The following is a 16,200-nucleotide window of genomic DNA, read 5'->3' as shown; positions in this document are numbered from 1 at the left end:
TCACCCAGGTATTTGGACCTCCTCTCAGTGAGCCTTGAACCCAGTCCCACAGAACAACACACCACACACTTAACCCTCTGAACCATTCTTTCAGCCATTCCTTCTCAGCTCACCTTTCACCTCACATTGCTCTGCTTCCCTCTGGTGGTCATATGTTGGAATTGCAATAGTTTATCTTTCTTCCTTGACATAACACACATGCATATATTTTAAAACAATAAATAATAATCCAGAGACAAGTACTAACAGTCAGCAATAAAGAGCTTTCTCTTTAATATGAAGAAATGTGCTATTGCCACAGTAGTTTGCAATCAAGTATTATTACTGTCTGTATCATTCACAGTGTGTGCAATATATTCAAATCATTCACATTGTCTGGTTTACAGCATGTCTTCAATCAGCTGGTCCCTGTGTCTCTATAAGCACAAAACAGGCACTCAGGAAATGCATACTACTTCATGTTAACACTGAATACATCAAGACGCTCTATCATATTGCTTTGAACATTTGTGCAAAATTCAGTTGATTTTCCTTTAAAATTGATAAACACAATATATGGAAAAATAATCACAATACTGTAATATGTTTATAGGCATAAATCAGCGCTGCTAAGGCACTTATACATTGATACATATTTGGCCCAGTGTTTTCTCATCTCATACATACCATTGGTCTTTGGCGCCTTAAATCTGTCAACCTACCTGAGCAGAAGTGGTTTTATTATCATTCTAGATATTTCGAGCAAAATAAAGTGAGGCAGCATCATTTTTCCTGTGCCTGCAGGATGTGTCAGGCATGCTGGAGACCGACCAGTTGGCAGCTCTTTTTCCACATATCCGCCTGCAGCTCCGAGTCGTAGGACAGTTCAGAGGACTGCCTTTTTTGGCCGTTGTACAGGTAGCATCCCCCCACACCCTCCATGTCGGGGGCAGCTGCGGCATAGATGGCTATGGAGGCTCCCTCCGCTGGAGTCTGCGGAAGACATGGGTCACGTGATGACACTTAAAAAAAAAAATCACATTTTTTATCTTGACATTCATGTTTGCATGTACCCTGAACAGGACTTTGGCCACAGGTTTCTTCAGCATCTGTGCTAGGCTCCACAAGTTATCGTACAGCGCTGTGTCCACCATCCCGGGGTCCACGGCGTTTGCCGTCACGGAGTAGCCGCCGGCCGTCAACTGCTCCTGCAGGTGGTACGTGAAGAGCACCAGAGCCAGTTTGCTTTGGGAGTAGGCACCGTGGGAACTGTAGCAGCTCCTGGAGTGAGGAGAGGAGGATCAGATCGGTTCAGTTAACACAACATTTTCTAGACGTGATCCACTTTGGGGGACACGTACAACTACCTCCTGTTTAAGTCCTTCATGTGTACAACTCCAGCATAGTGCGTGGCAGAGGACATGTTGACGATCCTGGCGCAGGAGCCTGGTCTTCCTGACCTCTTCAACACGTCCAGGAGCAGGTTGGTCAGCAGGAAGTGGCTGAGGTAGTTGAGGCCCAAGTGCAGCTCAAAGCCGTCCTCCGTCTGCCTTTCAGGAACCAACATGGTGCCGGCTGCATGAGAGGGAAGACGCCAGATCTGGCTTGTGACCACCATTCACAGCTGTAACACTAGCACACCTCTTTGCGCAGCTTACCGTTGTTTACTAGAATGTGGAGGGGTAGGCCTCGCTCCTTGAACTGCTGCGCAAACTGCCGCACTGATTTCATGGAGGTCAAGTCCACGAAGACAAACTCAGCTGCGGGAGAGTGTAAATACAGAAAGATCGGCTTTTAATTTGTGTTTCGGCAGCAACGCGGTCACAGGTGGACCTGGTTACCTTTCCCTTCAGCCCCCTCCTCGCGAATCCTCTTGACGGCCGCTGCACCTTCTTCTTTCTCGTTCCCAACTGGATTTGAAGAAGATCACAGAGATTGATTTGGGCTGCATGAATTAAGGCATGTGATTGGATAACAGCCTACCTAGGACAACATGCATGCCGAGGTTTGCCAGGTGTCTTGCAGTCTCATAACCCATTCCTCTGGTGCCCCCGGTCACAATGGCAACCCTTCCTTTTTGCTTGGGTAAGACTGTGTAGGAGGAGAAATTAGACCTTATGAGAACATTCATTTAAACTGATTAACCAAATAATTTTCTACATTTTTGCATGAATATGACCCAAAATAGCCAGACATGAAACAAAAGTCCACGGACCCTCACCCCGGAGATGGGGTCCATGTCCACTGTTGGCCTCTGTTACCTTATTTTAGTACAACTGCTTCATTAAGGCATCAAAAATCTCATTTTGTTTAAAGTCAGCAATACACATATTTACACAACAACCACCTTGATGATGATGAAAAATTCAATTTATTAAGAAGACCTGTGGCCTGACAGACAGGCACAAGTGGTGGACGGGAGGAGGAGTACAGGAGGTTGGTGGACAGATTTGTGGAGTGGGCTGGAGGGAATCACCTGCTGCTTAATGTAGACAAGACCAGAGAGATAGCGATTGACTTCAGAAAGAAGGGAACAGCATCGAACCCCCTTTGCATCCTGGGTAAGGATGTGGAGATGGTAGAGGAGTACAAGTACTTGCATTACAAATTGCACATTTTTGCTTCTGCACCTGTGTTTATATTTATCTTGCTGTAAATAATGTTTATACTGTTAATTTTTACCGTTAGAGGTATATTTGTTATTTTTTTGGTATGCTTGAGTGACTGTATTTGGCTGCTGCAACAGTGAAATTTCCCAGCTTGAGATGAATAAAGTATTTCTATTCTATTCTATTCTATTCTATAAGACATTATTTTTGCCACCATACAGTGAAGCATACGCAGAACATGCCCTTTTAAAATCCTATCCACTGCTTACAAAATGCAAAAACATATCCACTTTGTACAAGTCATAGTGAGGACCACAGCACAGATCACAATATAATTGTTGTTTATGCTATTAACAATGTTCGCAAGTTTTTCTACATTAGGGGTCTTGTGGCCCGCGGGCCGATATTTTGTGGCCCCCCACTTGACATCACAGTTTAGTGTTGGTGCAGCCTGCACATTTTTCTCACACACACTTACTTGCTGATGCTTGTCCTGTGCGTTTTATATTGTTTTAACACTTATGGGCTACCATAGCTCAGGCATCTGACAGCTTTTGGTGGTGTTTGTTGACAAGTTGGTCATGTGGTTGGAACATGATTACCTAACAGGTTTTGAGGTTCTATGTTCTGAAGAACTGTTCATGTTCTGACCTGTTATTAATAAAGATTGATAAGACTGGACCAGACTTTTTTGGAATATTTGAAACCCTTTGTTTTTGGTGGAATACATGATGCGGCCCAGCCTCACCCAGACTCTGCCCCCAGCGGCCCCCAGGTGAGTTTGAGACCCCTGTTCTACGTGATCGGTGAAATGTGCCTCCAACATTTCACAATAACAGTCCCAACTTCAATGCTAGGGGACTTTTAATAATTGTATAAATTGCCTAGCAATAAAAGTAAACTTAACATGGCTAACAGGATCTTTTTAGCAGTTATATTAAAGATATTGCAGCATTACATATACATGTATCATGTAACATATCAAAATAAAAGTCTGCCTTATACTGCTTATACAGCTATAGCAACTTCAACAATAAAAGACTTACTTATCAACATAAGATTAAAAGTAGGGTAGGAGATTTCATTCTGATGCACTTTTTGTTAAATTAGTGTAACTTCTCTTTACAATCCAATAGCAACCAATTAGTTTGGCAGTTTCGCATTAAAACGAAGAATATTAATCATCTGTGAAAGCTATAAAATGCTAAAAAAATCTACCAATCCTCCGGGACGACCCTGCGCGGAGTATCGGCTGGTTGCCACTCTCCTCCTGCTCTGCGCGCACCAGAGAGGTACGTGCATAATGGCCGAAGTCACAGACCACAGCTCTTCTTCAGGTAATGCGCGTCCATGTGATTGGGAGGCGCGGCTTCGGGGTGAGCTCCGAGAGAAAGGGGCGTGTGTTTACTTTAGAAATCTGGCTGACTCTCACTGAGTTTTCAAAATCTCCTACCCTACCTTTAATAACACAAAAATACACATCCTATTAATGTCCAATATTTTCTTATTAGTTTATGTTTCTGAATAACTACCTATCCCCTTCAGGACACTCTAGAAGTCTTAGGGACTCGTTCGCATGTATGAGAATACCAGAAGATCACTACTGCCCTTAGGATGCACCACTGAATATGTCTGCAGTCCAGTTGTCATGCAAAAAACAGATCTTAGTTACACCAAAGTCAACAAACAGAAATATGTTAAGTGGTGTTGAGGAGTGTCCATCCTAATGTTGTTTTCTTGACAGACCACACAAATCATACACATTTTAATAAAGTCATCAGAATTGTTCATGAACATAGTCACTCCAGTGGCTGACCCAGGTTCCTGTTGTCTTCCCACATACTGTCTACATCATCCTCACAGGGTTCAGGCTCATAGTAGCTGCATGAGTTCTCATACAAAAAGACCTGCTGATCTACTAGAGCTGGCGCTATGCGGTTTCTCTTCCCGCATAGAACGGTACCGGACGAGCTGAACAACCTGTGGCAAGGAACGCTCGTGGCCGGAACGCACCAGTACTTCTGGAGCACTTTTAATAGTGTGGGGAACAAAGGCACGTGGCTTGACCACCAAAGCAAAGGGTCTTCGTTTAATCCAAGAACCCTCTGCGACTTGTAGTTGCTTAGCTCCTCGACCACCTGTGCGTGTAGCTCCTCCTGGCTGTTGACGGTATCTGACGGGCAAAATATGGCAGCCAGCGGGTTGTCGTGGGTCGCGTGGCTGGCTGAAGATTCTCTTAGCGGGGCTTGCTTTTTGCTGGGTGGCTCATCGGACATCGCGGAAAAATCATCGAGGCATGGACGCTCCGAGAACTGCTTCTCTAGGATTGTTTTGCATTCCTCGATTATGTTATTTTCAACTTTTGAGCGCTCCTGAATTGATAGGAACGGCAGCTTCTTGTACCGAGGATCCAAGAACGTGGCAATGTTGAGGAATGTTGAGATCTCTTGTGATGGTGGTGAATTTTGTGAATAGGTGCTCGACAACACCTTGGACTTGACCTCTTTGGCCATGCTGATCTCTTTGAGATCCCCTTCTTTAACTTTAAGAGTGGTGTTCAAAAGCATGTGCAGGACAGGTCTCACCATGCTAATAGTAGGATACCTGCATGAAGTGATCATGTTTGCCACAACCTTAAATGGCATCAGGATGTCAATTACGCCATCCAGCAAAGCCCAGTCTGGGCCATCGAAGCTCAAATGATGACTGCTCGAACCCTCTGCGAGGGTCGCGGATATAGCAACCTGTTGCTCTTTCTTTGCAACATCGCCAGTGTGCTCAACCAAGACCTGCCCATATCTGTGATCAACGCAGACTGGGCGAGGCCGTGCTGCTTCTGTTTTTCTTTCCACGCGTACATTGCCGGTTCTCTCAAATGATCCACAAGTTTGCAGCAACATCCCAAAAAGCTGTCAAGCCGCGGCAGCTGGAACGCTTCGTCCGTCGCGCGGTTGATGGTGTGCCCCAGGCAAGGCATTTCCATGGAGAGTTCCAGGAGAGAGCATGCTTTGATGATGTCTACGGAACCATTTGTGGTTGCGCCGCTGACTTTATGAGTTATCCCCCATTCTATGAAGGTTTCGTACATTGCTCTGGTGATGTTTTCTGCCGTGTTCTCCTCCTGAACTTTAAACGTTTTAAGGCACTTGTTGGTCATTGAGAAGCCAACAGCACTGTTGTAATTGACTGAATGCAGAGAAAGAGAAATGTACGTTCGATTCTGGGTCTGGCTTTGCCACAGATCTGTAGTGATGCCGCAGTTCACAACTCCGACGAGCTCACTAAAAACCATGTCACGGACGCGGCAGTACATCTGAGGAACCAGTTTGACTTTGAGATGGCTTTTGTTGGGGAGAGGATATCTGGGGTCAACTACGCTCATTAAGTTCTTGAAAGTAGAATCTTCAACTATGGATACTGGGTACAACCCTTCGCAGATGAAGTTGACGACAGCCAACGTCAGATCGTTGTGTCGTTTGTTCTCGTTGTCTGAGCTCTGTTTTAAGTTTGGGTCTTGGGATTGCGGTGGTGCGTGTACACCGGTAGGCTCGGTCTTTATCCTGGAGAAAGCCGTGGCAAACGCCTCGCGCATCTGATCCGTGTTGCTTTTCACAAACTCGCTGAATTCTACGGGGTGGTTCTTTTCGAGGTGGTACGACAGATTGGAGGTGTTTCCGGAGTAAGCAATTTGGCTCATGCACACGCGGCAGTATATCCTTTTCCAGTGCAATATGCAGCCATCTGCGTCGGTGTCAAAGCCAAAGTACTTCCAGACTTTGCTTTTCGCCCGTGGATGTGCAACCAGATTGAGAGAAGCGCACGAAGGTCCTGAACTTTTACCCTCCATTGATTCTTCAGATACACAATCCACCTGGATGCCTTCACCTATTGAGAACCTAACAAGAACAGCAAAATACACATTTGAGGATGCGGGCACACAAACTTAGCCCAGATTCACGCCGGAGAAGCAAATAAAATGCACATTTAATGGCTTTAAAATAAAAAAATACTCTGATCCAAGCATTCCATGGACTAGAATCTGCTAGAGAATCTACTAGAATCAGCAGCTGAAACATTTTAATGCAATATATCAACTTATATATGTGTTATATATACACCCCATGTTAAATAAATAACAACTATTGTGTAAATATGTGTACTGTACATCTGCCAGCCTCAAATATTTATATTTCTGCAAAGAAATGCTAATTTTTAATCCACCACATTTTCCAAAATATAATGACAACGCTAACAGAAAGTATTAAAATGGTTGATCCCAGCATATGTAGCTATGCTAGGCTAAGCTAAATGACTGCAGCCACATAACTGAGAATGGTATACATTTACAAAATGATTTAACTAATCACATGTTGTATCTTGGGCTAATTTAATTAAACACACAGGAAATCAGCTGCCTTATTATCAATACCATAACCAATGCTCAAAAACCACACAAGTCAAGCTGCAAAAAATATTCACAAGTCAAACTACAGCCCAAGAATCTAGGAAATCCCCTTTAGATATTAATCAGAGCACATTCTTAGTAAGATTATAGTCTAAACCACAAATCTTTATCTGCATAAACACTACCCCCTTTGTGTATTGTATTAGTAATCCCTATCTTCGTCATCACATGCTTTAGCATTCATTCAGCTGAAATATCAACAACATAAATCATACAAAATTTTATAAAAAATAGTCACAGTCAATTATGCTGTTAAATCAGCACCTAATATTACCTAAAAATATATATAATCTAGCAAGTAAACATCCTTCAGTACACAGGTGCATTCATACTTCAGACCAAATTCCATTGTGATTTTTCCAAATTTAAAGTTGCCTACATTACTTAATGGAATGTCGTGATGTTAAACTTACTATTCATATATATGTATGTATGTGATGATGTCAGAGGATTGCATGTTTATATATATATATATAAACATGCAATCCTCTGACATCATCACAGAACATTCAATTACGTTTCAGAGCTGTCAAACTGTGTTTGTTGACACTGTTATGATGCATAGCCATTAATCATTTTTCCTTAAAACTAATTTTGTGACCTGCGTTTCATATGCACTACAGCTCGAATGACTTGGTATAAAAACACTTCTAATTAACACCCAATTTTTGTTTTTAATTGTTATAAATTCGTCAATAAACGACGTTGCTAAAAATACCCATATTTCTAATGGAGTCTAGTATTGAACCGAGACATGTTGTTGTCGTTGGAAACACCACATTTAAAAGACGACAAAACAGCATAAAGATACATTTTTTAGATAAAATGTTACCTGACCTGGCAGCGTAAAAGACTTGTTGAACATTTGGTACAGAAGAACTTTAACCCCGCATAAATAAAGCTTCAGCAGAGGCAGCAACACTGACAGCAGCCACATCCTTCTGCTAGCTTCCGAGTCCCGGTGTTTGCGCTAATGAGTCCGGGTCGAAGCCGCCGCACGCTTGTATATGGTTCCGCCCTCAGGGAAATGGCGTCACAAGACGAACATAATATAATAGAATACAATTAATTCGAAGCCAGAAAATATTGACTAATATTGGGAAGCATCACATGACTCTGTGACATCACAGATTGGTCATGTTTGCTGTTACACAGACACATTGAATATTATGGTGTTAAGGATGCTATTTATTTTATTTTATTTTATTGCTGACATGGATTGATTACCATGGTGTTAGGGATGCTATTAATATTATTTTATTTTGTTTTATAGGAATATTGATAATCTCTGTCTAATTTGGCCCCTGTTATTTATTTATTTATTTAGTTTTATTTTTCAATCATAAAAACATAACAATAGGCCATGTGTGGGCACTGTAACAGCTTGTTTTTTTTTGTTTTTTTGAAATATTTAGAACAATCTAAAGGGGTTAATGCAAACAGATGGTGCCAACTTGTGCAACCACAGGGAGCCCCCCCTTCTGATAAGTCATTACTCATATGACTCACTTTAACCACTAATTGTTCTTTGTGATTGTGATTGTTCAATAATCACTGTTTTTTTTTTGACGGGGTTGTCGGGAGCATTTTTCACAATATACCTGTTGTAACAGAGCCGCAGACACACCCAGCCCGCTCTTTAAAAGCACTGTATCAATGCATGTCTGCTATCGCTGCTGTCTGTCTGTCAGAGGCTATACAGTCAAACATGAGGTTCGCTCTTAAGGTTGCATTCTTCCTGGTCCTGGCTGCAGTGACAGCCAAAGGTATGTGCAATGCCAGATTTGAATCTAATGATTTTATTACTAATAATTTACATATAGTTAATTTCCTGTCTTCCTTATGCAGGATTTGACCTGGATGAACTCTTTGATAATGATGGTAAGCATGACACGTACTTGTGGGTTCTCCCCCTGGGCTCAGTGTTGATATTACTATCAAATATCTTTTCTCAGCTCCCAAACCGGCAAGTCCCACCTCAGGAGGTGAGTCCTCTCACTCCATTTAAACACCTTGGCTCTTATCTTATCTTAAACATCGTTTCTTTCATACAAAAGTCAGTATAAATGTGTAAGTGCTTCCTTATTCTTAGGTTTCCTGCAGTATTGGCTGACAGATATTCTAGGCAAGCGTCCATATGCTTGTTTATTATGCACGAGGAGATATTGCATGTGGGATATATAAAAGCATGCAGAGTGCATGCAAGTTTAGCATGCCGTGGTTCGGATAAAGGCATCAATAATTGTACACAAAGGACAGTTGTGTGTCTTTTAATAGACTTACTGTTGTGTCTTCCTAATGCAGGATTTGACTTGTATGATCTTTTCACTGATGGTGAGTGGCCTCATCAAATCCAGACCCGGTGGATCCATATTTGTTGGAAAAAATTATTATGTGCTGTAATTATATCGATTAAAGAGCTTGCACAGACACGTCGGTGCAGAGGCTGAGAAAATCAGACTGCATTATTAGGCTTGATGTTGCTTAGCAACAACACACCCAGCTGTCTTGTTGAGAAATGAGCTGTCATGTTAGCCAACAAGCGGTTAGTCTTGCAACATTCCTGGTGCCACTCACCTTTTCTTGACACGCCATGCTAAAAACTTCACACTGTTTAACTAGCTTAGCATCACAAAAAACACCTAATTTAACCATTTAATGACATTTTCCAATCAACCTCTTTGCAGATGACACCCTGTTAAACCTATCTGACTATGATGATGTAAAGTGTGCAAATTATTTAATGTTTATGCATAATTTGATAGAAAAGATGATAATCTGGGATTATATTGCTATTCTCTTGTGTTTACGTGCACAGAGAACCCTCAGGAGAAGCCCGCTAACCGACAAAAGCGCTTCAGCAGTGAGTGTCAGGCACTTCCTATTTAGATTGAATCAGCAAAATCTTAGTGTTCGAAAGTTGTGTCCTCTAAATGTGTGTAATCTCTTCCAGGGATCAACATCTTTGATACTCTTCGTGGCAAAGGTGAGTGACTTTGTTTAGTTTTAGCACATTTCCCTGGACTTTTATGGCAGAAAGGGGGCCCTAGGGCCAAACATGTGTGCAGGGAACCAGATTAGGTGCAGCACCAATCTTCCCATAACTTCTGCATAGCTTGTGGGCCTTCATGTCATCCATATTTATATAAAGTCTATGCTATTAGCAAAAGTTCAATGATAAATATTAATATATAGGGCCAGGCTAGTTAGTTGATTGGAACTATTGATTGATAATTGGAAGATGCTAACAGTTTACATCTCCGTCTGCCGCAGGATCCACACCACCTACAACCACCAGTGGAAGTGAGTCCTAAAATCGCACTCTAGTCCATGCCTCTTTGTCCGGGTGAATAATATTGCTCAATTTAAATGGAATGAAGTCACATTTTTTATTATATTGTACAGATAACAAACCTTCCAACCCCCCTGGCAGTGAGTACACCCCTTTTTAACATTATGCTAGTTACAGTTAACCCTACATTTACTAATTTGAACCTTTTCCCCTCACAGATGACCTTCAGTTCAACTTGGAGGATGCTCTCCGTCCAGGTAAAAGCATCAGACATGTCATTACCTGACTGTTTTTTTATGTATAATTAGCCATGAACTTGTTGACTTTGTGCTAACTGTGCTACGTGTAGGAACATTTCCACATCCAGGTATGCGGTAGATACTGGTGTCTGCCAGCTGGATCGTTGTCAAGACTACGATTGATGGAGAAATGACAGCGTGATTGCAGCTGTTTGCTTAATCTTAAAAAGCTACAGCTGGATATTGAAGGCCATTTTTAGCCCATATGCACCATATTTATCCATACATATTTCAAAAATAATGAAATAATTCATCACCGACATCGATGGTGTGACTTTTAACACATGATTTTATCACAACTGAATTTTGATCTACTTCTCTGCATCACATGCTAATGCTAATATGCTAATATATTACTTCCAACTGTGTGACATCTGATTTGTTCCCACAGCTGTAAAATCCACTGACAATCCCAATGGAGGAGGAGGTGAGTCCACTAGCCAATGCTAGCAACCAATGCTAACTGTGATTGAAATGAACGGCACAAATGAAACGTAGTTTCAACCCGACGTTGCATCCACATGCACAGACAAAACATCTGTTCTTTAGATTGCCAGGGAAATGTGGCGCAAAAACTCCACACCGTCATCGAGAACCAGGACCAGCAGCTCCGCCTCCTAATGCAGCTGCTAGCTCAGAAATCTTCAGTTCCTGTGGGACGAAAGTGAAAACTCTTTTTTTGTCCAACACATTTTTTTATTTGCCAACACCATACTGACTCAACCTTGCTTGTTTTTAGATGACAGCCACCTGACCACGTCTGATGTCACCGATCCTTCCTCCTGATCACTCATATATTAACCGTTTACACTGTCTCTTCTCTAGATGCTAAAAATATAAGCTAGGGTGTAACAATATGAATATATATATATAAATATAAAACTACCAGGTGGAGGATACTGTCTATCAATAAACATAATAATCTTAAAATTGGTGTCTTTGGTATGAAATCATCATCATCACCACCATCATCATCATCAACCACTAGGTGGCACACAAGTTTAAACTGAGCATAATTTCATGGCTAACAGCCCGGAACGCCCTCTCAGAGTGGCCACAAAACACAGATGAGAACATAGCACAAAGATAAAAACAACCTCGGAACCTTTCTGCCTCGTCACTGGGACTTTAACAAGGAACATGACATGTAAGTACATACCTAGAAATACATGGTGCATCACATGTGGCCATAAGTTTGTATTAGTCTATGGGGGATGATACACGGAAGCGCATCAATGTTGCTATGGCAACCACCTGGTTAGAGAGTGATCATATATTGTTCTGATTATGTGTTTTCTGCAAACAGGGCTCGACCTTGGCAGTGGTGAGTTAACTTTTCTGTAGTCACACATAACCATATAAAAGTGATATTATGGCACTTAGTAATATTAGTCATAAAGAGAATGCAGGTCGGTTTTTTCCTTTGTTATATTGTCTTCACTACAGCTAACTCAGCTGTTCTCTATGTTCCAAGTCAACGCCCTCATTGTTTACTTCCACAGCAACACTACTGGACCTTTAAAAGAGAGTGTGTCTGTCCTGTTGTTTAGTCAACAGTGTGGAAATAATTAGAAATTAAAGCTGCAAGCAGCATTGCAGGCCCTCGCAGACCTTGCGATCCGTGTGGTTAACGTAATCCCCTCTCCTATGCTCTCGTCTCACATTTACACATTTACAAGACATAGTTCCTGTTGCCAGTAGGTGGCACTGTGACAATATAATCCTATTAGCATATATATCTTTTCAGACTCGGGTCCATAGCAGTACTATAAGATATTGTCCACATTGGATGAAGTATGTTGGTGGTACTGCAGAAAATACAGCGAGTTCCTTTGTACTGGCGAATGGGCAACTTTGAGGCCACGCCCCTGCCACACCGTAAGACTTTTGTAAGAGTTTTGGAATGCGTCTATTCCCTATGGTGTCCTGAGTGGACACAGTGAGTTTTAGCTCAATTGGATGAAGTATGCGAGGCGTGAAAAGTTTTGTAGCAGGGTCACAAATCGCCAAAAATGGCCGCAAACGTTAAAATGGCGGACTTCCTGTTGGGTTTGGAGGGGGGGTCCAAGAGACTTTTTTGTGTGTCTTGAGGTGAGACATATGTGTGCCAATTTTCATAAAATTGTGTCAAACCGGGCAGAGGGGCTATGCGTTAGGGGGCGCTATAGAGCCATTTTTCCATGTGCTTTTCAAAACTCAGGCAATTTTTCAGGCAAATGAATTTTTCTACCAAGTTTGGTGAGTTTTGGGGCATGTTAAGGCCCCCAAAAATGCGATCTCAGGGGGGAAAGAAAAAAAAAACGAAAAATTAAAGCTGCAAGCAGCATTGCGGGCCCTCGCGCACCTTGCGATCCACGGGGTCATCGCAGTCTTCTCTCCTATGCTCTCGTCTCGTATACTCTCCTGTCCTATGCTCTCCTCCTCTCATTTCCACAGATATACAATAAACACATGTTTACAACCAAACTTTCCTGTTACCAGTAGGTGGCGCTATGACCGTTTAGCATATATATCTGTTCAGACTCAGGTCCATAGCAGTAGTGTAAGATTTTGTCCACATTGCATAAAGTATATGGGTAGTACTGCATAAAACACAGTGAGTTCCTTTGTAATGGCGAATGGTCAACTTTGAGGCCACTCCCCCGCCACACGGTAATACTTTTGAAAGAGTTTTGGAATGCGTCTATTCCCTATGGTGTCCTGAGTGGACACAGTGAATTTCAGCTCAATTGCATGAAGTATGTGAGGCGTGAAAAGTTTTGAAGCAGGGTCACAAATGGGCAAAAAATGGCCACAAAAGTCAAAATGGCGGACTTCCTGTTGGGTTTGGAGGGGGGGTCCAAGAGACTTTTTTGTGCGTCTTGGAGTGATACACATGTGTGCTAATTTTCATGAACCTGTGTCAAACTGGCCAGCGGGGCTACACATTAGGGCAAAAAATACAGGGAGTTCCTTTGTAATGGCGAATGGTCAACTTTGAGGCCACGCCCCCACCACACCGTAAGACTTTTGTAAGAGTTTTGGAATGCGTCTATTCCCTATGGTGTCCTGAGTGGACACAGTGAGTTTTAGCTCAATTGGATGAAGTATGCGAGGCGTGAAAAGTTTTGTAGCAGGGTCACAAATCGCCAAAAATTAACAGAAATTTCAAAATGGCGGACTTCCTGTTGGGTTTGGAGGGGGGGTCCAAGAGAGTTTTTTGTGCGTCTTGAGGTGATACATATGTGTGCCAATTTTCATAATCCTGTGTCAAACTGGCCAGAGGGGCTACGCATTGGGGGCGCTATAGAGTCATTTTCCTATGTGCGTTTCAAATGTCAGCAAATTTCAAAATTTTTTGGGCGAATGAATTTTTCTACCAAGTTTGGTGAGTTTTTGGGCATGTTAAGGCCCCCAAAAATGCGATCTAAGGGGGGGAAAGAAAAAAAATTAAAGCTGCAAGCAGCATTGCGGGCCCTCGCGCACCTTGCGATCCGCAGGGTCATCGCAGTCTTCTCTCCTATGCTCTCGTCTCCTATACTGTCCTGTGCTATGCTGTCCTCCTCCTCTCATTTCCACAGATATACAACAAACACATGTTTACAACCAAACTTTCCTGCTACCAGTAGGTGGCGCTATGACCGTATCATCCTATTAGCATATATATCTGTTCAGACTCGGGTCCATAGCAGTAGTGTAAGATTTTGTCCACATTGCATGAAGTATATGGGTAGTACTACATAGAATAGAGCAAGTTCCTTTGTAATGGCGAATGGTCAAATGTGAGGCCACGCCCCCACCACACGGTAATACTTTTGAAAGAGTTTTGGAATGCGTCTATTCCCTATGGTGTCCTGAGTGGACACAGTGATTTTCAGCTCAATTGCATGAAGTATGCGAGGCGTGAAAAGTTTTGAAGCAGGGTCACAAATAGGCAAAAAATGGCCAGAAAAGTCAAAATGGCGGACTTCCTGTTGGGTTTGGAGCGGGGGTCCAAGAGACTTTTTTGTGCGTCTTGGGGTGATACACCTGTGTGCTAATTTTCATGATCCTGTGTCAAACTGGCCAGCGGGGCTACGCGTTAGGGCAATAAATACAGTGAGTTCCTTTGTAATGGCGAATGGTCAACTTTGAGGCCACGCCCCCGCCACACCGTCAGACTTTTGTAAGAGTTTTTGAATGCGTCTATTCCCTATGGTGTCCTGAGTGGACACAGTGAGTTTTAGCTCATTTGGATGAAGTATGCGAGGTATGAAAAGTTTTGTAGGAGGGTCACAAATCGCCAAAAATTAACAGAAATTTCAAAATTGCGGACTTCCTGTTGGGTTTGGAGGGGGGGTCCAAGAGACTTTTTTGTGCATCTTGGGGTGATACACATGTGTACCAATTTTCATGACCCTACTCATAACAGGCCAGGGGGGCAGGCAGAAAAACCTATGAAAACACAACATTTTGTGTAGCCAGTAGGTGGCGCTCTGTCAAAGCCTCAATATTGTTGTATAGATGTGTTTAGGGTCAGACTCTGATCATACATGTGACATTTCGTACAGATCGGACAGAAAACGAAGAAGTTATAGAGACTTTCTGTGTCCTCAGAAATGGTCAAACTTTGAGGCCACGCCCCGGCCACACCGTCAGACTTTTGTAAGAGTTTTGGAATGCGTCTATTCCCTATGGTGTCCTGAGTGGACACGGCGAATTTCAGCTCAATCCGTTGAAGTATGCGAGGCGTGAAAAGTTTGGCAGCAGGGTCACACATCGCCAAAAATGGCCACAAACCTTCAAATGGCGGACTTCCTGTTGGGTTTGGAGGGGGGGTCCAAGAGACTTTTTTGTGCGTCTTGAGGTGATACATATGTGTGCCAATTTTCATAATCCTGTGTCAAACCGGCCAGAGGGGCTACGCGTTGGGGGCGCTATAGAGCCATTTTTCTATGTGCATTTCAAAAGTCAGCAAATTTCAAAATTTTTCGGGCGAATGAATTTTTCTACCAAGTTTGGTGAGTTTTTGGGCATGTTAAGGCCTCCAAAAATGCGATCTCGGAGGGGGAAAAAAAAAAAAAAAATTAAAGCTGCAAGCAGCATTGCGGGCCCTCGCGCACCTTGCAATCTGCGGGGTCATCGCAGTCTTCTCTCCTATGCTCTCGTCTCCTATACTCTCCTGTGCTATGCTCTCCTCCTCTCATTTCCACAGATATACAACAAACACATGTTTACAACCAAACTTTCCTGCTACCAGTAGGTGGCGCTATGACCGTATCATCCTATTAGCATATATATCTGTTTAGACTCGGCTCCATGGCAGTACTGTAAGATTTTGTCCACATTGCATAAAGTATATGGGTAGTACTGCATAAAACACAGCGAGTTCCTTTGTAATGGCGAATGGTCAACTTTGAGGCCACTCCCCCACCACACGGTAATACTTTTGAAAGAGTTTGGAATGCGTCTATTCCCTATGGTGTCCTGAGTGGACACAGTGAATTTCAGCTCAATTGCATGAAGTATGTGAGGCATGAAAAGTTTTATAGCAGGGTCAGAAAACGGTAAAAATTACAAAAAAAAATCAAAATGGTG

General features: G+C 42.6%; 2 protein-coding genes across 2 annotated transcripts; both read right to left on the bottom strand.

The window, feature by feature from the left end:
- Positions 1 to 243: 243 nt before the first annotated feature.
- Positions 244 to 8,015, bottom strand: dhrsx (dehydrogenase/reductase (SDR family) X-linked). The gene is made up of 7 exons (XM_028398237.1): positions 7,891 to 8,015; positions 1,963 to 2,070; positions 1,821 to 1,889; positions 1,638 to 1,739; positions 1,347 to 1,554; positions 1,053 to 1,260; positions 244 to 972 (listed from the first exon to the last, which is right to left on the bottom strand). The coding sequence occupies exons 1-7, from the start codon at positions 7,988 to 7,990 to the stop codon at positions 790 to 792; spliced, it is 978 nt and encodes a 325-aa protein (XP_028254038.1). The 5' UTR covers positions 7,991 to 8,015; the 3' UTR covers positions 244 to 789.
- Positions 4,388 to 8,015, bottom strand: LOC114429361 (zinc finger BED domain-containing protein 1-like). The gene is given in 3 exon segments (XM_028398236.1): positions 4,388 to 5,346; positions 5,349 to 6,484; positions 7,891 to 8,015. Coding segments are annotated over 2 exon segments (2,046 nt in total). The 5' UTR covers positions 6,436 to 6,484; positions 7,891 to 8,015.
- Positions 8,016 to 16,200: the final 8,185 nt, after the last annotated feature.

This window comes from Parambassis ranga, unplaced genomic scaffold, assembly GCF_900634625.1.
Source record: "Parambassis ranga unplaced genomic scaffold, fParRan2.1 scaffold_119_arrow_ctg1, whole genome shotgun sequence".
NCBI classification, from domain to species: domain Eukaryota; kingdom Metazoa; phylum Chordata; class Actinopteri; family Ambassidae; genus Parambassis; species Parambassis ranga.
Note: the sequence above shows the minus strand (reverse complement) of the source record. Positions and strands in the feature narration are given on the sequence as shown.